Source organism: Ischnura elegans, chromosome 7 (genome assembly GCF_921293095.1).
Source record: "Ischnura elegans chromosome 7, ioIscEleg1.1, whole genome shotgun sequence".
Lineage (NCBI taxonomy): Eukaryota > Metazoa > Arthropoda > Insecta > Odonata > Coenagrionidae > Ischnura > Ischnura elegans.
Window position 1 is genome coordinate 3,462,888 of NC_060252.1, and position 23,574 is coordinate 3,486,461.

Here is a 23,574-nt window from a genome sequence, read left to right on the forward strand (position 1 = left end):
TTTTATAGCCTTTGCTATAATTTTTTTGTAAAAACTATTGATGCCAATGAATGCAGCGTCTCTTTTTACATTAGAGTACAGTGTGAAACAGTGCATAGCGTAATATTAATTTTTATGCTGCAAATGACAATGCTCCTGGCCTTATGGTGATTAACATGAGAAATGAATCTCCATAAGAATCCATACTGTCAACTGAATTTGGAGCGCACTATACCTACATTTTTTTGTCAATACAATTTGTGCCCTATAACTATTAAATGCAGATATTGATTAAACTTTTTAACAATTCAAATGAATATATTATCGTCATCTACATGAAATGTAACACAATTACATTACAGTTCATCATTTTATAGTTTTCTGATAAACTATAAACTGATGAACACCCTTATACACCGCATAAAATGAAAAAAATTTCATTTTGTGCGGTGTGTAACGGCCGCCTCCAGAAACGGCACTTATCCTAAGGAGGTTGTGAATATGTATATGTGCTGGTGTGATGGGGCACCACTCGTTCCGAGTGTTGAATGCAGTGTGGCAGGAATGGGGGTGCTTGGGTAGGATAGCCACGCCCACTTTGATGACCAAAACATTGATAATCCTATAAGTGTTAATGCTAACTAAGTGAACACTTGATAATGTTTTTTGTGACAACAAAACGCATTGTGTCATAATAAAACTCAGTAGAAATATTGCAATGTCTAATTTTTCTAATATTAAGAACTTCCACCATATTGTGCCCAACATCATGCAAGATATTATGGAAACGCTTTGTGAAAATACGCCTCGAATATCTTCTCCCAAGGAAAAATTATTGTCAATCACCACGGTTCCACTGTGCAACTAGCTTATCCGAAAATAACATTTTACAAGTGTGACGGCCATATCCAGAAACTGCACTGAACTTGCAGTGGAGCCAAATGCTGCACTCTATATCCAGAAACCTCAATACTGCAAATCGCTCCAAATTGGAGAGGGGCAGTGTTGCCGTATTTATTTTGATAGATGCTAGATTGATGCCGTAGACGAGTGTATTGGTATTGTATGCCCCTAGATGCTGACATCGGGAGGAACTATGGGCGATAATTGAATGACTAATGTCTCAACGCGACTTTGTTTGTGCCGCATCACTCTTTTCCTTTGTGTCTCCTGCTTTGTCTGATCAGTGTGGCCACAGCTTTGATGTGGGGCGCATTCCGCAGATGGAGTGTAGTCGCTACTCATTCAGTGTGGGCACTGATGGAGCTGATGTGCTTTTGATCAACGATCATGAATTTTATGACATGCAGCTCACAGAAAACATAATTATTAGCTAGGTTGACTAATTTGGCTCAAAAATATTAATATTTCAATTTGTGGATGTTTAGCCAAATTTTTTGGTTACAGGATAGTTTTTACCACATTATGCCAAGTAACTTAAGGCATAAGAGTAAAGGGCACAATTACACAAGATTTTGCTTGATTAAAAGTGTTAAAAAGGTACCATAGCAGTCTATGTGATGTGTTTGCAATCAAGTTGTACGAACCGTCAGTACCTGTTTGGTGCTTCTTAAGCAGTGTTTTTTTTTTGTTGTAATTTGTCCTGAATATGGCGATCTCTGTCATGGTCTGTTCCATGGCCTGTCATAAATGGCAGACCATTTCAGATTGCTTCCCAATCACCATGTGGGGAAAGGGAAACCTTCCTTCGGGGTGAAGATAATAGAAATAAAGGGGAATATGTATATAGGGGCCAAAAAGCAATGTTTTACTGTGTTGAACGTATGTATGATGATTTTTTGTAACATTAACAAAACAGCCCAATATAATTTTACTTATTGGGATCTTTCTGGGGTAAAATTAAAATTAAGTGTGAGAAACAGCCAAAATACACATCTTTGTGTGACCAAGCCAATTTTGTGTATTTGCCACATTATGACTGTCCTAAAAATGCAATGCTTCTGTTTAGCTGGATAATATGATGGAAGTTAGAACACTTTTACTGGATATTGTTGACTCATTGATGTCCATGTGACACATGTAAGATCTGCTCACTGTTGTGAAGATTTTTGGATGTATTGTGTTTCAGTATGAAATGTCTCATTTTCCTCAGGTAACTGAGCTGAAATTTGTAAATTTTTTTAAGAAGTGTGACTTTTGAGTGGTTTCAACCCATGTTTTTGTTAAAATCCTGGTTGCTGGAACTACGGCAAATTAATAATCTTGGATGTAATTTCTGGTCATTTCAGAAAACCTTGCGCCATCAGAGTTAAAAAAGCTGAGGAACAAGCAACGTAAGGCGAAGCGCAAGGCTGAGTTGGAACGTGCGCAGGCGGCTCAAGCGGCTGAGAAGCGGGAGCAGCATCACAAGTCGAGGCAGCAAGGCGATGCCGAGCCGGATGCCCCTCCTCAGGATGAGCTGGTCCCTGAAAAGCTGGCCAAGGTGAGTGATGAGCGCTTCCTCTCTGCTAATGTACCGCCAGCATGGTTGTTAGTGGCTGCAAAAGCAGGAGTATTCACAGAATTCATTAATTAAATGCATGAAATGTCAATTTTGGACTCTTGAGGTCCAAACTTGCCTCACATTTTATCTAAGTGAATAAGTTAGATATGTGTTTCAAAGAAAATGTTTAAAATCCAGACAAGAAAGTGGTTGGTAAGGAGCATAATCGGACCAAATGTAGGTTGTGCCAGGATGCTTTGGCACCCAGTAGACTCAGTAGCCTTGAGGGATGTGATCAGGTGAATATGTTGTCAAAATAATTCAGCGTGGATGCACAATATATTGTGGATTTGGGCTTACAGAAACTAATATCTGTTGCTAAAGTCTTCGAGCTGAGATGAGCTAAAGACCGATACGTCAAACAACACTCGTTCCATTTCAAACCAAAGTGCATCACCATGTGAAAGCTACTTCATTGCTGCGTTTACTGATGGTATGTTAACACTTTTGGTTTGCATTCTTATTTCATTATGAACTTAGAAACAGAATTTCAGCCCATTTTTCTGGTTGCTGTGTGGTTTCATCGCATTTGCAGCCTTGTGGAAACAGCAGGTTGAGATACGGAATAAGATTGATTATCCAGAATGCTTGAAACCAGAGGTATTATGAATTAACAATATTTCCTGTGAAAAAGCTCAATTACCTTAATGTAGGCAACACTGCAACACGGGCTTTTTTTTCCTGTGCGTGCCGCAGCATCTGCGGAAATGATGCATTAATGAGTACTTAAAGGGTTAAGTATCGAGAGAAACGCAATCAAACGCGTTGAATTTATGATTAAAAAAGACTTGAAACATTTGAAAAAGTTCTTCATCCGCAAATAGCGAAGGCAAACAAGTCGTGGCTGAAATCTAGTTGAGAGCACCGGTAAACGGAAGGAAATGGAAGGCACTACAGTTTTACAGTCTTGACAACATTTTGCCCCTCCATATTTTTCAACGTGATCCTCTTACAACTTCCTAATCATTTTCGAGACTACTGTCATAAACGTATTGGTAATTATGAAATACTCCGTTTGGAGGTATTCCCACTTTGAATACACTACTGTAAATAACAACTGATTGTGAAATTGACTCTTGGATTTAATAATAGTAGTCTCAACTAATCTTGTAGTGTGTAGAAGGGACTGACATATCTGATATGAAAACTAGAGCAAAGCTGTCATGCTTGAAGCAACTGCCTCTTTCACTCATGGAATTTCAAAGGTATACGAACTTCGAATTGGAAAAGAGTGCTGCACATTCTTCACAAAACTGCAAATATCCTCACATGGATTTCAAGTAATTTTGGGCGTGTATCGCACTCTATGTAAACTTCAACCTATTTCTATTCCTCTCTTAATTAAGTGGAGAAAGTAGAAGGAATGAACCTCATATGTTGATGCTGTGAATTCTGTTGTGCAAAATCACCATATTTGGGTATCCTAAGCCCCACGTAATGGAAGTGTTTTGCTGAAGAAATCTGCGAATTAGTCGACTAGCTCTCTCGGTATTGGCGTGAAGACAGCTAAGTTCTGACTGAGACGACTATTAAACCACTTAGATACATAGCCACATTTTCGGCGATGCATCTTTAAAAAAATGGAATTTTTGAAAGACTCAGGAAATCCTTCTGTTGTTTTGTTCATTCCATTTTTTAGATTTCTGGATTGTACCTGTATTTCCTTCATGTACATGTTGCTGCTTCAGACTTAGTTAATGCTCACACAAATTTTCATGTTATGTATTATGTTTATCAGTGTTTTAGTTTTTGGTGCAAATGTACAAATTTGTTATTGTCCAATTCACTCACCCTTCGAAATTGCAGACTTCGTGCTCTAGAGTTCATCATCAAACTCTCAATAGCTCAGTTCACTTTAAAAGCGAAAGAATTGTCAAATGTTATTGATGTACTAAGAGCTTCTGTGATCATATCTTTTGTGGTTTATAGGAATGAACTCTAAGGTAGATATACCTGTTGTCACCTGTTTAAGCTCTGCATCTGACTCCTCTACATTGGCTTGCTATGCAGTCGTTGTTTTTTCACCCTTTTGCTAGTTATCTTGCTGCTTTATTTCTTAATTGTCGGCTGTATCGTTGTACTGTAGGTCATTGGCTGCATTGTATTGTTCCCCAATGTTGATGGTTCGAAGAAAAGTGTATAGCATTCCCGAATGTTGTCCAAGGGTTAACTGAAGTTCAGTTCACCATTTCCCCTGAATTTGTTTGATTTTGACGGGCTTTTGGAGCAATATGAAAGCACGTAATGTGTATCTTTTTTGTTTTCAGACTGAGTATCCTTTGGAGCAGGCTATCAAATTCCTAAAGCCACTGCAGGCACTTGGTGCAGGAAATATTGAAACTCATCTTATGGCTTTTGAAATCTACTATCGGAAAGGTAAGATGTGTATGATATTTTTATGATGTGTGAAATGCATTTTTTACTACCTGAAATATTGTTGGAAGTGATGCAGTATAAGGTATTTCTGCTGAGGGTGTTTCCGTAATGTGGTGGAAGTGCTAAAAGATGAGATATGTAATAGGGTCCTCAGGTGTTCCATCCTCTAAATTTCTTGCAAAATGCAGAATTTGTCTCACCATCATGAACCGGTCCCGGAATATGTTTTGTGAGAAATAGTGAAGCCGAAATTTCGTATCAGTACTCCGGTAGTCGACTAGCTGGTGTAGAGAAATAATCCCATGTGGAAGGCAAGTCCCAGGAAAACTTTGAACTCCTCCCCTGATAGGGTTTTCCAGTCCGTTGTACAAGGAGGCACCTCTAAGAAAGATTTCCTCCACAAAAACATTTGTTTCTGCAATAACGGGCTGAAAAAAAACCTATCCATAAATAGAAGGGCAAAATAATCTTGTGGCCTGTCCCCCACCAGCTGAATCTTCAGGGCACTATTTTCCAGAAAAGGAATTTTGGTAGGGTCCACCAGATCATCAGCCCACTCACTGTGGAGCAGTTCAATTCTTGGAGCTACAACAATGGGACCTAGGTGCTCCACTCCGGAGCGGAGCATTTCTTGCGAGAACTCCACTCAGGATCAGTACTCTGATGCCAATACTCTGCTTCTTAGCAGGCAGTCAACATGGGCTCGCTTATACGGCTGTGTGATGCATCAAATATTCCCTGTCGCTATTTCTGTGTTGCGATTTTAACCCATAATCAATGCTATTTGAGGTATTAGCTCATGCCAATACATTCTGTACACAAATGGTGGTATGCAAAAAATACTTTTGATGTGCAGAAGTACAATATGTGTTCTATTTAATTACGTCAAGTTAAACATTTTTGAATAATAATTAATGTTAACGATGATCTGAATGGTTATCACCCTATGGTAGTCGATATTTGTTTCATAAGTTGTTATACAATATGATAGACGTAGTAACATCTCTTGCTTATTTCATTATCACAGTAGGTATTTCGATTTCACGCGATATTAATAAAATAAAAATGCTGTAGCTTACTATGTAGACTATCATTAACACACTTCTTGAATATCATTGTTTTACTCTGTAATATGCAATTTTCGTCAAAATATGCTTTGGGTTAACTTATTTTGACTGTGCGTCATGAAATATACGACTACTATCAGTGAATAAATGGTAGAACGCTGAACTTAAAGCATTTGCCGAAGCTCCATAAAGCCGTGTAATATATTATTTTACTCATTGTTTATTCGACTATAACAATAAACCATTAATTATTTAAATGTGAACTTTTATCCTCTACGGTTGAAAGAGTGGAGAAGTACATGTGAAAAACGGTGAGAAGAGGCGAAGCGGTCATCGTCTTTATCTTGTTGCGGGCGAAATATTTGATTTGTGGACTTCATTGTTTTTTTATAGAAAGAACGACATCTTCACCAACCTATAAAAATTTGAGAATAGCAGCTGAATTAAAGCACCGGAAAAGGAATTAGAATTAACCTCACAAGTCAATTTTAAAGAAAATTTTATCCCAACAATTGATATAAGGAGAAGATTTATTGTTTATCATCATGTTGTCCATTCTCATGCATGATTTTTGTGTAAATTGTTTTAAATTTTCAGCATCTACATGCTGTATCATTTTCGGTATGTTCAGCAATTAAGATCACTTTTAAACATAGCAGTTAGATAATAATAATAATAGATTTATTGGTCGTTAAGTAAATGGTTTACAATTGACCTCGTCAGTTCACTGTACATACATATAATTACAATTTGCAGCTTAAATAAAGAACAGGATTACAGATGTTACAGTAGAGCTCCTCAAATGTGGGAACAGCCTTAATCCAGCCTAATACATATATATTTCCAAGGTGTGTTTTGTGGGATACTTGGCCTTGACACTCACTCGGGCCACAGGCTTGGTGCGCTGACTTCTTAAATACATCCTTTATTACTTATTGTAAAAAAATGATCATAGGATTATTAGAAAGAACTCTGCAACAAAGATTTCTACTAAATAATTGAAGACAAATGCATATGTGTTGATACCTCACGTCGCAGAGATGGCCTTCAAAAGATAGAGCAGTATACATGGGGAGAGTTATGTACTTAGTTATGGCCCTTGATAAGAAACCGTTTTTCCTCCGGCAAGAATCTTCCCCCATCAGTCGCACCCAATATGGTATCTATGGATGTTCTTACGGATGGATGCTCCCGCACTGCAGTGAGCGTTTATAGCATTGGCAAAGAAGACAGCTCATTGAAGTATTGCAAACAAGGCGTATATGTTTCGCAAGAAATTTTTAATGTATGGAATGTTTTATTTAGTTTATTTGTTGATTGATAACCTTTAAGTAGGGCCCTCTTTGAAGTCCATATTCCCTCACGTTGCCATCCTTGATGGACCGCAAGTGCATAACTCCTATCACTGTTGAATCTCGGTATAATTGCCATGAGAATTGAAGAACCTGGATGGCCTAGAAGTCTGTGCAGTGACCGGGAAAGCCAAAAGTCCATTCCTGGTCCAAGGGAATTTTTTCTCACGGAAATTAATGGGGATAATGTGTAATGTTTGATACTCTAATAATACACGTTATGCGAGTTCTTTTAACTCTGCTATTTTTCAATGCTACCTAATGGTTGAAAATGAATGTTTGTAAATTTAGAAACAAATACTTTCTTATTTTTCATAAATTATATGTTTATTAACTTTATTTTATTTAAAATTTGTTGTGTATTATCACATTCCCTCATAGAAAAAACATCAGATTCCCCTAATTATACTGAGACCCAAAAATACCTCAGCACCCAAAATCCTGAAAAATCCGTTAATGCCCAATTTATGACAGTACTGGATTTGGGGTACTAACTGTGATTGTCATGTCGTAGTATAGCAATCTTAAGATAAGTGCACTGCATCCCTGTGCACCTCATTGCACACCTCCCGAAATAATTCTTGAGGTGGCCCTCAAACTATGGTTTAGTCTGGGGAGAGCTTATAATGATAATAATTTATTTCATCCTTACTTATGTGGAGAGAATGCTCTATTTCCTGAGTAAGATGTAATTGATTAATGGATCAGCTGCTGTACAACTCAATGGTTCTCTATTCGTTCTCAATCATGTACTATGAAATCAAATCGTAACATTTTGAACATCTAATGCTTTAAGGCTTGCTTTGAACTTAAGTTTTTCTCTTCAAAGATCAAGTCTTAAAAGGACGAGGTGGGGTGGAAAAATACAATACCTTTTCCCTTCCTTGTGTATTTCTACTGCCATCCAACAGTTGGACATTTTAACCAACTACATATACACTAAACCTCTTTAACCTACACTGTCTGAGTTCCTGAGAAGTAGCTCATGGCATACAATGTTAAAGGCAATTCCTTAGTTCAAAGGAAATTCCCGTCTTTGCCCTCATCTCTCCACACACGAGCTTTGGGTGTAATTAAGGAGTGATCAGAGTTGAATACTTAAAAACACAGCTCTTGAAAATGTGTTGGGAGCCAATATGGCTGTTGTTGCCCTCTTTTTATGCTTGCGCACATAGTTAGATAGTTTAATGGTGAGAGATGTTTGTTTTATGTTGGCATTGGCAGAGAGACCGCTTCTGATGATGCAGTCAATCAAGAAGGCATACGGGCTGGAGCCGGAGAATGCAAGGCTGCACTCGTGCGTCATTCGCTTCTGCTGCTACGTGGACAAATGGCGGGGTGGGATGCTGCCGCCTGTCTCACAAGTGATTGACATGCAAATGGTGGACATCCTCAAGGGCCGAAGTGCACCCCAGATCAATGCTGACTTCCTGCTGAAGCACTCAAACTCGCTGCCCGCGTTATTTGAAGGTACGTGGATTGTGCTCAGGAATTCTTTGTTAAGTGATGGTCACTGCCTAGTTTGTGCTGTTGTTTTGGGTTTTGCAACTAGTTTTGATTTTATGGCATCATTCTCAAGTGATGCATGTACCTTTTTTGAACAGCACATAAATTACAAAGTTGATCAAAGCAATTGCAATTAAGCCTGCATTTTTCCGGGTTTCACAGCATCTTTGTCATAATGGAGACAATAGTTTCTCCAGCATTCCAGCAGGCATCTTCAGGTTAAAGTGCTTGATGCCATGGCTTGGCCACTGTTATATAGGCAGCCCGGCGGTATGTTTTGTCACTGGGGGTATGGGGCGAAGAGTCTTACATGAGCTGTGGATTTGGTAGCTATCCTCTCGATTGAAATTGTAAGGATGTTAAGATATTTCAGTCGCCTCTCGAATAATCTTGGGAAAATATCGGGATTCTCTGGCGGTAAATTTTGTCTCTTCCCAGTTGATGTCGTGTCCAGGTTCACTCAGAGTATGCTCAGCCACAGCTGGTAGATAGAATTGTTTAATTTTCACCGCTCTTCTATGCTCTTGTATGTGGCACTTCATAGCTCTCCCAGTCTACCTGATGTATTACATTCCGCATGTACTGGATTTATTCTCGTATGCCTATGAAGGAGTATGGGACAGAGGACATTGTGAATGCTCTAGAAATGGCTGAGGAATATTGGTGGTGTGCTTGGTTTCATCTGATCAGTGTCATTCACTAAGTATCAGTTGTTCTCACAACCACAAAATGGCAATATATTCACCCATGCTTGGCTTAGTGCAGGGAATGTGTTCCTTGGGGTCTTTGCGCTAATCAAATTTAGGTGTAATCTCAAATTATAACTGTTACTCGTTGAAAACCATAATCATCATCATAACTAAACAATCCTTTCATTGTTTGTTTGACGCTGCTCTCCATCTTTCTCTCCTATACACTAACCTTTCCATAGCGACGTATTTCTTCTCTTTCACATCCTTTATAACTAGGGGCACCGAATTTTCGCGAAACGCGAAATATAACGTGAAATTTTCAAGGTTGCACGAAATTCACTTGGTTCCACGAAATTTCGCGTTTAAGCACTTTTTCTGCGAATTTGGCGCGATATTTTCCACCGTTGCCGGTAAAAAATACCCCGTTACTTTAAGTTTTCTTAAAAAACCGGTGTCAAGAACCGAGCGCATAAAGTCGGTGCTTTGGAACCGGCTCGGAACTGTTGCGAGGATTTGAATTTGGCGCCCAAATCCGAAATGGTTCGCAGCGTATTCAAGGCCAAAAAGTAAAAAAAGAGTTTTGAAAACGCATATATTACTTTCCGATTGCATGGCGTCAATGTCTTTCTTCTTTTGAGAGTTGCTCCCTAGCACGCGCATTTAAGGGGTCATCAATTTATCGCTCTCGCCAAAATTGTAACATTCTGTAGTCGCTGCCACGTAGGCCGCTTTCAAACAAGCTGACTTTTCGCCTGCAGCCGGCCACGGCACGGTGACGTTCTTTCAACATACTATAGATCTATGGATGTCTTCAAACGAGTCGAATCACACCGTTGCGTTGTCGGCAAGGCGCCCATTTCAATCCGGCCCGGAGATGCTCCGTCTACGGCGTGACATAAAGGCTATGCTACATTGAGGCCGCTTTCAGACGAAACGACTTTTCACCGGCCGCCGTTCACGTGAAATTCGGGCGGCTTTCAGACGAAACGACTTTCTGCAGCGCCGTGTGCTGTGCCGTGAACGGCACCAGCGGGAAATCGTTTCGTCTGAGAGTGGTGTTAAGATTGATTCATGTGTATATACAGCAATTCTGCGATATACGATCAAGATGCGTTTCGAGAGCCTATTCGTAAGTAAACCTATGCAAGCCGTCGAGAAGTGTGGTTATCCTGAAGAATGCAACCCCGCATTACAATTTTACGTTAATTCATGGCCGCTTAGTTTATGAATGTTGTCGCTGTACCGGGTGTTGAGCAGTTTATTGTTGAGGTTATAAGAACTGCGAGAGTGAAGCATGCAAATCAGTTGTCAATTTAAGTAACAATTTAAGCTAGTTACATCACAGAATGTATTTTAATCTCACTTAGAAGTTACAAAAAAAAACCTGGAGAAAGAACCAGTGGCTGCCTGATGTAATGAGACATATTGGTCGATCATGCATTCTTAACAATGTGTTATTTAACTTTTTTACTTGGTAAATAAAATTATGGAGGCGATCTTGAGTTTTTTTAACAGACCTTTCTTGTTAATTAACATTTTTCGTGAAATTATTTTCATTCACTTCTTGTGGTTGTTTAATTACCTGAATTAATGGCAAATTTAAATAGAGTTCATCCTTGGAACCGAGTATCGAGAACTGTTGGGGGAGAACCAGAACGGTACCGAGAGCCGAAAAAATTTAAGAACCGAATCAACCTTAATTTATAGAATTCCTTTACCCTAGTCAGCAATGCACAGTTTGGAAAAGAAAATGAATCTTCGCTTAATAGTCTCAAAAAATCTGTGAAACTTTCCATGTGTGAGGTCCTGAAGCAAATAGGATAAAGACTAATATCAAGTTGTCATTCCTTGTATAGTGACCCAGGGAGGAGCATTATTACAGCCATGGGAAGATTATTTAACTCAAGGTGTATATTGACAACTGATGTGAAGGACTTAGACACAATTGTTGCTTATGTCCTCATATAATCATTAACAGAAACTCAAGAACTTTTTGGCTATTCTGCTTTGAAGGATTCTGTTAGATCAGTTCAGGAAGAAGGAAAAGAATTTTCAGTACTTACACTAATTCTTGCCCTTTAAAATGATTTTTCCCCATTTTGTAGAAAATTTTGTGAAAACCCTGTGAATACCTGTGGCAAATGTAGATGCAGGAAGAGGATTTTCCATGCATGGAAATATAAATAAAAGAACCACTAAACTTCCAAAAATGTATAATTAAAGTCAAGTTTGACCAATGGATCTCAATTCTAGTAAAATAAGGATTCAGCCAATTTTAAATTCCAGTGTGAATAATCTCAGAGGGCATATTAAAAAAATATAGATAATTGACAAACACATATGTAATTGCATGTGTTGATATTATATTTTTTGTGTAAGACCTTCAAGACTTTTGTTATCAATTTGTTAAGTAAAAACTATAAGTTTTTTACATCATGCAGGCCAATGAGACAATGAAATTTAGACCAATCAAAAATATTCCCCATATATATAAATCCCGCATTTGTCAAGCGGTATGCGGTTGAAATACATACATACATAGCAAAAAGTGTTTATGATGTGTATGTAACAAATGCTTAACTTATTCCTTTAGCATTTGCTTTGACCCTTCTTTGTCATGGTTTTTACCATTAAAAATATATTTAAGATGCCAATAAGCATTTTTATTGGTGATTATTGTTCTTGGGATAAAAAACAATATTTGTGACGAGTGAATTTTTATGACGAAACTATTTTTTTATGACGAAATTGCAGTTTTATGACGAAATTTTAAACCGAAATTGACAGATTTTTATGACGAAATTCACAGTTTTTATTCACCGATAATCTTTGCCTCTACACCCATGTCTCGTATAGCGCAATTTCGATATAGCGCTATTTCGTTCCTCGGGGAAACATTGCAACGCAGTGTAGCCTAATCAAAAATTTTAAATGCTCTCATGATAAAACGTGAAATTGCGCTAAGTACACACGTAATTTCTATCAATTTACGCATATTAATATTATTTCTTGCCTCAAATATTCTTTTTTGTTTATATATTAATCGAAATTCATTGATGTGCAATTGCCAAAAGTATTACTCGTCATTGGGTCCAGATAGCCGGCCTACCGAAGATTTATCTCGTCTCCTTAACAGAATGATAATAAATAATTTAGATCGTTAATTAAGCGTGGGGCTAGTGGAAATGAGTTTTTTTTTCAGCAATACGGTTTGAGACGTATTTTTGCCGTCGTAGGTTACCGGGCGATTGACTTCCAGGTAGAGGGTCTACGCTAAAGCCTTCAAGGTCATCGGTATTCACGGGGGAGAAATGGAGCGGTGGCCGAGTTGCGCATGAATAGCATCAACACATAAAAGGGTCCGCTATTGAGTCTCAAACACAATGGCTTCGTTCCCTCCCCGCAGTCATAGGCCTTCTGCGTCTCAGGAATACAGTTCAGCAGAAGAAGGTGATTTAGATAGAGCCATACAGAGTAAAAACCAAGAGAATATGGCAAAAAATAGGAATGCGTGTAGAAAAATCAAGAATTTATCAATAAAAACCATAAACCTAGAAGAGGACTTGAGAGAGGTCAATTGCTTTGAAAATGGAGAGCGTCAAAGCGATATTGCGTGGAAGTTTAAACTCACGATGCCTTATTCTGAATAAAGACGAAGCTAAAATATCAGTGACCTCAGCCGCACCAACTTCAACCAAGCGGTCTACACATACGGAAAGTTCATGGTGAATCAGTACAAAAAGACGAGAGTGGTAATCGCTCCGAGACATTTAGTGAAAGCGGTTGGTTCCAGAATTTAAACGGCAAGCAGGTATTTTCAGTGCGGCGATATCAGGTGAATCTGCAAGTGTTGATAGCGCAGCCACCACAACATTTTCTGATGAACTCCAAGCTGTTATTGAAAGTGGCTCCTTTCCCCCTCAACTAGATCTAGTGTTGACGAGACGATATTCTTTTGGAAAAGAATGCATTCTCGTTCATTCATTATCAGGGAAGGAAAACCTGGGTCAGGTTTCAAGGCATTTAAAGACTGTTTCACGTAGCTGCTAATGACTCGGAGGACTTCAAATTAAAATGATTTATCATTCATTAACTCCGCTGGCTATGAAATGGCATTCAAAGAAGCATTTTCCTGTCATTTCAATGAGCAACAAAAGGGCCTGGGTGACACGATAGTTGTTTTTACACTGGTTTGAAATATCGTCAACTGTCGGCAACGCATTACGATCCCCTGAGATAGCAGATGTTAGCCCACCCGCACGACAGGATGGAATTTCGAAAGCACGTAAGAATTTTTTTTAACGTGAATAAAAGTATTTGAATGCGTGAATACTATCTTTAAAGATGTTTTAAACTATAAATATTTAAAGAAATAATGTTTTCTAAGGCTTTTTATGGGAATATAGATGTTTTAGAGGAAATTCAATACCAAAGACCTATGCTACCAGGAACGCATCCCTATCTTCCCTATGTTAAAACGCTCTCGTATAACGCAAATTCGTATAGCGCAAAGACCCCAAGGAACGCATCCCTTGCGCTATACGAGACATGGGTGTATTTATAACCCTTTGTCCTATTTTAATTCATTCGGGGCCGTCCCTTGCCCTTCTTCCCTTCCACCTGTCCTGAATGTCGTACACGAATTAAACAGCACTCAAATGGAAAAACACTATTAGAAAGAAGCACTTTTATTTATAAATTTCATTGAAGGCTGTGTGATAGTGTCTAGTAAACTTTTATGAAAAGTCTCTCCGATGAAGGCTGAATTACAGCTTTCTTCTTCTCTTGATAAAGGAGCCTTTGGCAAGCTGTGTCTCTCTCCAAAAAATCACCCTGACTAATGTCAACACTGTGATCGTATACGTTTGTATTGTCCGCATGTACTGCTATGTGAAGCAGTGGAATGTCCGGATGCACAGTTAATATGGCGGGAATTTCAAAAAATTACAGACAAACGTTCGAAAGTCCGAATTTAGTGTACGAAAGTCAAGTGAAAGGTGTCAATTTGTAATGAACGATGGTGTGAATTGTACGAAAGTGGGGTGTACGAAAGTTGAGAACCGCCTGTAGTCTCTACAATGCAATGCCAGGGCGATTGAGAAATTCTTTGGCAGGAAGGAGCAGAGTATGGACTTCACTTTTTTCCAATGAGCATGTAAATATTGCATTTTCCCACATTTCACAGTGGGGGGGAAGGTGGATTGCTGATCATCTACGCCACCTGTCATTGTGTCAATGTTTCATGTGTATCAGAAAGTGTGGTTTGGTTGCGTGAGCATTTTGTTTGTTTTGTAGGATGTATGTTTGTATTATTGTGTATTCTATGTTAAAAAGCAAATGGTTGACTTTTTATTAAATGACAAATATCACTCGCACAAAACTAGGAGATGCCATGGTGTGCATGTCCAACCATGTAACTTATCTTTGACGCTAAGTGGACCCAGGGCAATGTGTACAAAAATCTATAATAACTTACTTCTGATTATTATGAATGAAAGGAGACTGCCTCAGTTTAAAAAAAGCAGTCTTTTTTTCATTGATCAATGTTTCTATAGTATAAATACGAATATCTGTGTTTTGTAACAAATTGAGATGAACCTCTGTTAGTTTGAGTGATTGGGTTCATTGTACTTATAGTTTTTTTGACGTGCCTTATATATACAGTGAAACCTCGATAAAACGACACCCCACGGTGCATCAATAAACACTCGCTATAGCGAATTGTCGCTTTACCGGAGGTGGAGCAAATAATAGCCAATATACGTGTTGCAAACAGTTACACAGGAACAGGAGTGGTGCGGCGACAGATATATTTCTATCCGATAAACGTAAGTATAAATCCAGACGAAAGGTGGTTTTTTTGCATCACTAAATTTCCTTACTCAAACAACGACTTACAATTCAAACAATTTATAAGCTCCGCACTGACTAAAAATCATGCAAAGCATTGTTTTGTCAATCATGCCAATGCACAACCGACGAAGTCATTTTTCTATGCACTTAATTAGTGCATTTACGTAATCATTCAATTATTTTGGTATTTTCCACTGAAAATTCAAAAATTAACTAATAAAACTGTATCACGCTTATTTAATGCTTCAAATGTTTCCATTGGTGTATGTTTATTGTTCCTGTCTGTACATTAAGCGGCAGTGAAGTGAAATAACGTATTGCATTTGTTTCTGCAGTCGAAAACTGTGGAAGATTGTATAACGTTCCTGCCTTGGAAGACTTTTTCTATCAGATAATGTAATATCTTCATTATCTACGTTAAAAAGTTTGCTAAGCTTGAAAAATGATGTGATTAAAATTGCCGTTGTTAAAAAAAAGTTCCTTTTTGAGTGTTACACTCGCGACGTATTTGAAATAATACACCGAGTTTACCACGGCACTACAAACGAGAGTCAGTTGTTCTGTGAGTTCTTCCAGCGGCCACCAGGGGATGCACGGCTACCCACGTGACGGAAGAGAGCGCCAGTACGACTCCGACCACTGACGCGAATAGTTCACCCTTGTGAACCCGCAACGGAGAATAAATACGTCCTAACGGACAATTCACGCTCAGTATCATTGCATTGCACATCCTACATCATCGCTAAGGCGCACTACATACCTTCATAGGCATCATTGCAAGAAATACCTCGTACTGCAAGGATTTTGTCGGGGAGTAGGATGTAAAAAAGTTCCGTTTCGTCTATGTTATATCACGCGGGGAATACTCCTTAAGATACTTATGATCGGAGTCCTTTCTTCCACGATTTCGGGTTTACACCGCAGGCATCACCAGCAATTATGAGGAGAGATTTGGTGCTTTGCATTATTATAATCAACCTTCCGAACTCTTGAAATTCTCGATTCGCTATCTATCCCTGAAATACTCCGCTTTAGGCTTAGGCATAGCCCCTTTCTCAGGAGTTCCCGCAGATTGGAGTGGGCAAAACCACCCGAACAAAGCTCCTTATAACTCTACATAGTCTGCATTCCTTGAGCGCTTTTGTTTTTTTTAATTGTGAAGAGCGAATAGGAAGATAAATTAATTTCAACACTCTCATATTACTCCTTTATTTTTATTTTCTCGCTTAGACGTGTTAGGTGTTTTTTGGCCATGGTGTCTGCCATCAAATGATTTCTATTCATGCAACTCATGGACGTGCGGTTTTGCTGACGACAGCTTTCTGCCGCCCGAGGAACAAAAGAAGATCAAGCATTCGCGAATGCTAATGCCGCAATATTTTCACCAAAATTAACTACTTATTTATCGAACGACAGTTTACCACATAAATTTGAGACTGAGCACTCCATTAACTTCATTTCTGGCAGATTGCTAGCAATTACAGAGATTAAGGAGTCTTGATGTAAGTATTTCTGGCGGTGAAACCCTCGCTATGGCGAGAGGGCCTCGTAAAAACGAATTTTTTAACACTCTTATTATAGGGTCAATTGACGGTGCATCGGCTATCTCTCGTAATATCGGGGGTGTCGCTATAGCCCGTACTCGCTTTAACGAGGTTCCACTGTATACATGCCCTGTTCATATCAGTGTATTGTGTCTGCTGGCAAATAAAATTATTACTATTATTACATGTGGTACTTTTGCGCTGAATGGTTAAAATAGTACATAGTTATGAATTGCCCCTTCCTTTGGAATTAATGCTCAAGCCTCGTGGATGGAAATACATGTTCTGTTTCTCACTTCGACCCTCCTCCTAAAAATATGTAAAATAAGTTTCATGGCAATTATTAGCTTCACCCCCAGTAAGATGATATTCTTCTATAGCAAGGGTTAATATTAGCTCTACAAAGTCTCGTATTATTGGGGTTTAATTGTTCTAGAAAAGCATGTACGTAAATGATTGTCTAAATAAAAGTCATGCAATTGAGAACAATCATTGGAGGGAAACATAAACAAACATGGGTGATAGTTTCACTCTTAAAGAGTACAAGAGACATGAGTAGATGGCAGCACCTTGAAGCATGTAGCTGTCGAGATGTATATGACATGGGAGAAATGGCGACTGTTTTTGAGGGTGTGCTGTGTGGTTGTATGTGTTTGCGTGCAATGTGTGCTTTGGAGAGGTGGGTGTTTAAACAGCCTTCTTCTGATTGATTTAGGTGCTCGGATGATGTACTTCCTGGATCCATCTCGGCAGGAGAGCGCACTGAAGCTGACCCTGACACTAGATCGGAGCATCGAAGGAATCACGCTCCAGGTGTGTCTCCTCCCTCCATTCTTGCCATGCAGTGCAATCCACTGCTGCTATTGCTATTATTCTGCTCTTTTTTTGCATACATTTCTTTGTCTAAAAACTCTCTAAAACTCTTTTGTATTCTTTTTGCTGAAGGCATTAACTACCAACAGATTTCCCTAAATTCTGCTATCTTCTTCTCATTTTGTCTTTTCCTAATGGAAAATTATCGCCTAAGGTCAGTAGATAGTCCTGTTGGAAAATCAGCTATGTAATCAGTGAAAACCTTTGTTGCTAGTTGGAATGCATTTGATGGGGCAAGGATCGTGACTTTCTTGGACAGCCATTATTTCCTCCATGGCTGTCAGCTCGGCTTCTGAAAAGGTATATCATACGAAACACAGCTTGCGTTCTTTCTTCACGATGTTTTAAAATCTGGTGAATCGAAAAGACAAGTTGATGCATTATTTCTAGATTTTAAGAAAGCTTTTGACACGATACCTCACAACAAACTTTTATACAAATTAGTCATGCGGATTAAACAAAACAGTTGTAAACTAGATGTACGACTTTCTGAGTGATTGTAAACAAAAAGTAGTACTTGACGGAATTAGCTCTGATGTGGTTAAAGTGACATCAGGTGTTCCATAAGGAAGCGCGATAGGCCTCCTTTTGTTTATTATATACATTACTGACCTCTGCTCCCAAATTGGCGGTAAAATTTGAAAGAAAATTAATTCCCGAGGGCCATACTCTTTGGTGGGCAGAGGGGGGTGGGAAGTTACAATGCTAATAAGGGGAGTAATAAATGAAAAAAAAAGATAAAAAACTAAGAGATTAAACAAACGCGCAGCTCACTCACGCACCTCTCGGATTTGCTCCAAGGAACAAATGTCCACCTAGGACCCATGCACCCACTCACACAGGTTTGTGAAGCTCTTGCTTACGACAGTGACCAACTCACACACCTCGCGGATTTGCTCCAAGGAACAAATTTATGTAAATGTTTGTTATGACAAATTATTGCTATACCTTGGCAGCAAATCGAGATGTAAAAGAAAATTGTAATGCTCGAGGATAATGATCGTAAGCTTACGAGCTGCGCTGTTGAATTCGGCAATGCTGTATTAGCAGAGAGGGTAGTCTTATCTGTCCTACGGTGCAAATTCATAGCAAAACAGTCTGCTTACAATCCACATGTGAGATTGCGAATCGGTTCCGCTGCCAACACACACACAAGCTACAACTTATTTCAATTATATAGGTGAATCCATGAACAATATACTAGCATATACCATAAAAATATAGTGGGAAATAGGCAAATACAATTATCAAAAACTGGAAGTCACTACCCTTCTTCTTTTTCATCAAGTACAACTTACAATAACAAGAGCTCGTTACAATGAAAACAACTATTTATTCACTTATTTAAAGCCTTAAATTAGCCCACGCAAGTGACACAGGTGACTTTTCTTACTACTATTCGTTGATGTAATAGAAAAACAAACGTCATACACAGTTTTGATGTTGATAGCTTGATTGTGAAATGTCATATCTATGGTGAACAACGGAGGTGAACACACCACTGACAATGTTTACATTACTATTAGACATTTGTCGATAGCGTAATAGCACTTTTTACAATGATCACGATGGAACACTGATAACTCTTGGCCGATATTTTTCAACCTTGTCAAACTTTGTGCATTACAACCACTGGCACTGTGATTAATAGCGGTAGCTTAACGCGAGAAATCACGTTGAAAATAACACTATTTTGTCACAAAAAATGTTCCTATCAGTGAGCAAAAGTTGCATTGACTGGAATTCACCTCATAATACATGCACAGGCAGTCCTAAAACGACGAATTCTCCAGTACCTATGAATAAATGGATGAAGTTATTGTATATAAAAGCATAGCGTACATTAGAAAACATTAAAATTGTTCTAATTACATACTTAAATGAATGATATGCTGTGCGAAAGATCCACAGAGAAAAAATCATTAAACTAAATTAAACGAATGATATGCCGTCGATAACATCAACTTACAATTAATGTATCCCCCTTCCAACGGCTGTGGCTCAGATGATGATGTTATTTAGGTATTATAAAAGTTTTCGTTTAACTGCTCCAGTTTTATATTATATGTCCTTCCTCAGAGATGTCATATTATAAATACAGTAGATTCCGTTTAGTGGGTCCACCGGTTACTTGGGGCAGTCGCTTAATTGGGGCAGATCTTGAAGAACAGAACCCAATAGATAAATATCCCAGAGTATTCTCCGCTTAATTGGGACAGCATGCCGCTTTATTGGGCCATGAGTCGGCGACATAGACTATACTTGCGACAAAGTAAAAAATTATTTGTTTTCAGAATAATATTTTTTTTAATTTTCCTCCATTGATCTACTCTTATTTTTCACAAATGGCCCTATTCTTGCCCTATTTTGAAAGCTCTTGTTGTTGTACTATCCGCAAAAGGATTGGACTTTTTTTAAATAGGACTTAGTAAAAGACATTCATTCAGCATCGTCCGAGGCTGTGAAAAATATTTTAACCAAAATGTTATAATTCTTAAAAATGATAATAAATTAACAAAATTCGCTCATTTATTAATCACATTAATAGTTTTATAAACTTAGATTGCATTATAAACATTCATTAGTCTTCTTTTTACAATTTAAAAGTTTTTATGCCCATATACAAGAGAGTTCGCCTAATTGGGGCAGCCGCTTAATTGGGGCAAAATGCACATGCAATTGTTAGGGCTTCTGAGCCTCTATCATCAGATATTTATCTTTAAATAGAAAAAAACCAACACGTCTTACAAACAGATACATTTCTTCGCCTTTCTGACATTTATTTTCTTGCGTAAAATGCTTAAATAAAGTCAGAAATATGTCGTGTTTGGTCTTATTCTTTTTTAAATTACGCACACATTACTAATATTTCAATCCAATAAAAGTGTAATATCAATTGCCGAAAGTCATTGTTAGACAACTTTTGGGCTAGTATATATATAATAGATACTTGGCTTCATTCAACTTCTTATTTTCAACAGGTAGCTCGCTTTACCCCCACTCCTACTGTCAAGTGCTAGTGGACTATCTGAGGCGTTTTGCAAAATACAAGCTCTTCTCCACCGGATTTTCTTCAATTATTTTCAGTCCATCTTTGGGAGTTCTCACGAGATAAGAAGATGAATTGGAATTGCTATCAGGGAGAAACCAAATATCCTGAGAAAATATCCCTTCGTCTGGGACTGTTACAATAAAGATTTATAGCACCACTCATAAATTGTAACTTGATATGTATATGTTTTCGGAAAAAAATACCGCATCAACTTCCGAGAAGGTCTGCTGCTCATATCGAGTCTCGCCAGAATGCCAAGTCTCCGTCGTATTTTGATTTATTTCCTCGTGTAAAATGCTTAAATAAAGTCAGAAATGCGTCGCGTTTGGTCTTATTCTTTTTTAACTTACGCGCACATTACTAATATTTCATTCCTATAAAGGTGTAATATCAATTGCCGAAAGTCATTGTTAGACACCTTTTGGGATAATAGGTGATTCATGCAGCAGTTGACCTCCAGAAACTGGGAACTTTGAGGCAGGTAAGCTGAAATAGGTCAGTGGGTGAGAAAAGGGGGGCGAGAAACACATTTCTATTGTTCTCGTGTAAATAGATTTTTTTTCGAAGCTAAGGTCTTCGTAATGCGATCCCTGTGCGAGCTGGGACCTTTTGTTTGATTTTGGAGAAGAGGAAATCGTCAGAGTGGGTGAGGCGAGTGCTGAATCGAGGGGGATAGCAGATCTTGGGAAATGCGCCAATGTTACTATCCCAGGGCACTGAGTTTCTCCCTATGGTAGTTTCATCTCCTGGGAAAGATTCAAACTAAGTGCTTGTCATTATTAGCCACAAATGACACATGGTAAACACCTCGTCTCATTTTTATCAAAGGATGGATGCGGGAAAATGGTCAGTGGGGGAGAAAGAGGGAAGGGTGAAACGCGATTCTATTATTTTCTGGTAACTTGATATTTTTTTTCGAAGCTAAGGTCTTCGTAATGCGATCCCTGCGCGAGCTGGGACCTTTTGTTTGATTTCGGAGAAGAGGAAATCGTCAGAGTGGGTGAGGCGAATGCTGAATGGAGGGGGATAGCCGATCGTGGGAAATGCGCCTATGTTACTATTCCACGGCACTGAGGTTCTCCTGATGGGGAACACCTGGGATTTTCGGATTTTTTCACCCAATCAATTTCGGTTCCCAAGTCGAACTCTTTTCACCGCTCTAACCCGCGAATTTGATGTAGTTCGTCAACTTGTCTAAAACGGCGCTGCATGCACTAAAAGACTAGAGCTCTCTACATTTTTCCGAGTCAACTACCAACGACGTGTGTGCGACAGTGTTTGACGCGAAATTCAAAGTATTCGAGATAGTACCTTTAGCATAATTATTCGAGACCTTGAATATCGAATACTTTCTAGTATTCGAGGTATTCGAGTATTCGCGGGCACTATTCGCACATCTCTACTTTTTTATATCATAAGATGGCATTGTCTTTTACACGACGTCTTTTATCCAACGATTTGATCGATGGATTTTTCTTATTTATAGGAAAATCCACCAAAATCGTCGGTACATAAATGGCTGATGCCAGGTTTTGCTATTTAGTGGGCCCTCATTGCTTTTATAGTGGTGAGGTGTTACCCTGTCCCTCCCTTCCAACAACGCTATCCCTATGACATAGGCGTCGTCGGGAGCGCCACTTTCCGTCCCATCCAAACCCCTCCCTATCGAGCATGGGTGTATAATAGGGTGGATCGGAAAAATCGATTTTTTTCAAATCCATCTGGCCCAATGAAAAAAAGTTGTGGGACCGATCAAAAATAAGGCCTGAAAAATTTGAGACCTCTAGGTGAACCCCTGACCCTCGCTCAAATGCGATTTAGGGGGGGAGGGTCAAAATTCTAAAAATATAATATTTTATGGTCATTCCCTATAGATTTTGCCGAGTTACTGCTCTTACAGGGCGAAAATTTCGTGCATTTGGACGTATCTGCCACCGTTTAGCCACAAAATACCTAATTTTAGTCCGCGTCCGCGAAGAAAATATTCCAACGCCCACGCAGCGTCGCGGATACAAGAACATTTGAGCGAGGGTCAGGGGTTCACGTAGAGGTCTCAAATTTTTCAGGCCTTATTTTTGATCGGTCCCACAACTTATTTTCATTGGGCCAGATGGATTTGAAAAAAATCGATTTTTCCGATCCGCCCTAGTGTATAAGTAAGTCTCTTATTGCTTGGTTCCCGGCCCCGGTGCGATGTAACCCTCAGAGGATGTCCCACCTGTGTCTCTCCTCATCTCTGTCTTCTTTTACACGTCTATAATCACTTTCAATAAAATTTTCTTACACTCTGCCTGAGAGTTGATCATTTTTCATTATGATAAAAGTAAAGACAACTCAAGATATATTTTGCACCCCTCCCCCTTGAGTTTTTCTGTATCCACCACTGCCCCAGCTGTCAGTTTCCACCCTCTAAATACCGTGCCATAAATAATATGGAGCACACGGCAGAGGCATAGGCATGGTGGGGGGGGGATGAGGGGATAGAAGCCTCAGAGAAATTTAAAAAAAAATATTTAAAAAAATGGTCTAGCTTTGATATACAGCAACTGCAACTGCTTAAATTCAAATTTTAAGTCCCACAATGATTAAAATATATTTACAGTCATGTCAATTTTTAAAATTTTCCGGGAATCCCTGTTGCCTCTGGGGAGGGGGGAAGGTAATTGCCCCCCAGGTATTACCATCCCCCACCAAAGCATATTGCCAGTTACGCCACTGGTTCCTGGGATATTCTGTAGCTAAGATTTTTCCGGTGCTTAGATTACTTCTTTTAACAC

General features: G+C 38.9%; 1 protein-coding gene across 1 annotated transcript in view; it reads left to right on the forward strand.

The window, feature by feature from the left end:
• LOC124161873 (N-alpha-acetyltransferase 15, NatA auxiliary subunit) overlaps nt 1-23,574 on the forward strand; it is a 215,476-nt gene that overhangs the window by 179,430 nt on the left and 12,472 nt on the right. The window contains exons 12-15 of the mRNA XM_046538105.1: nt 2,229-2,422; nt 4,750-4,858; nt 8,502-8,747; nt 17,588-17,685. Of these exons, the coding sequence (XP_046394061.1) occupies nt 2,229-2,422; nt 4,750-4,858; nt 8,502-8,747; nt 17,588-17,685 (647 nt within the window). The remainder of the gene's footprint in view (nt 1-2,228; nt 2,423-4,749; nt 4,859-8,501; nt 8,748-17,587; nt 17,686-23,574) is intronic.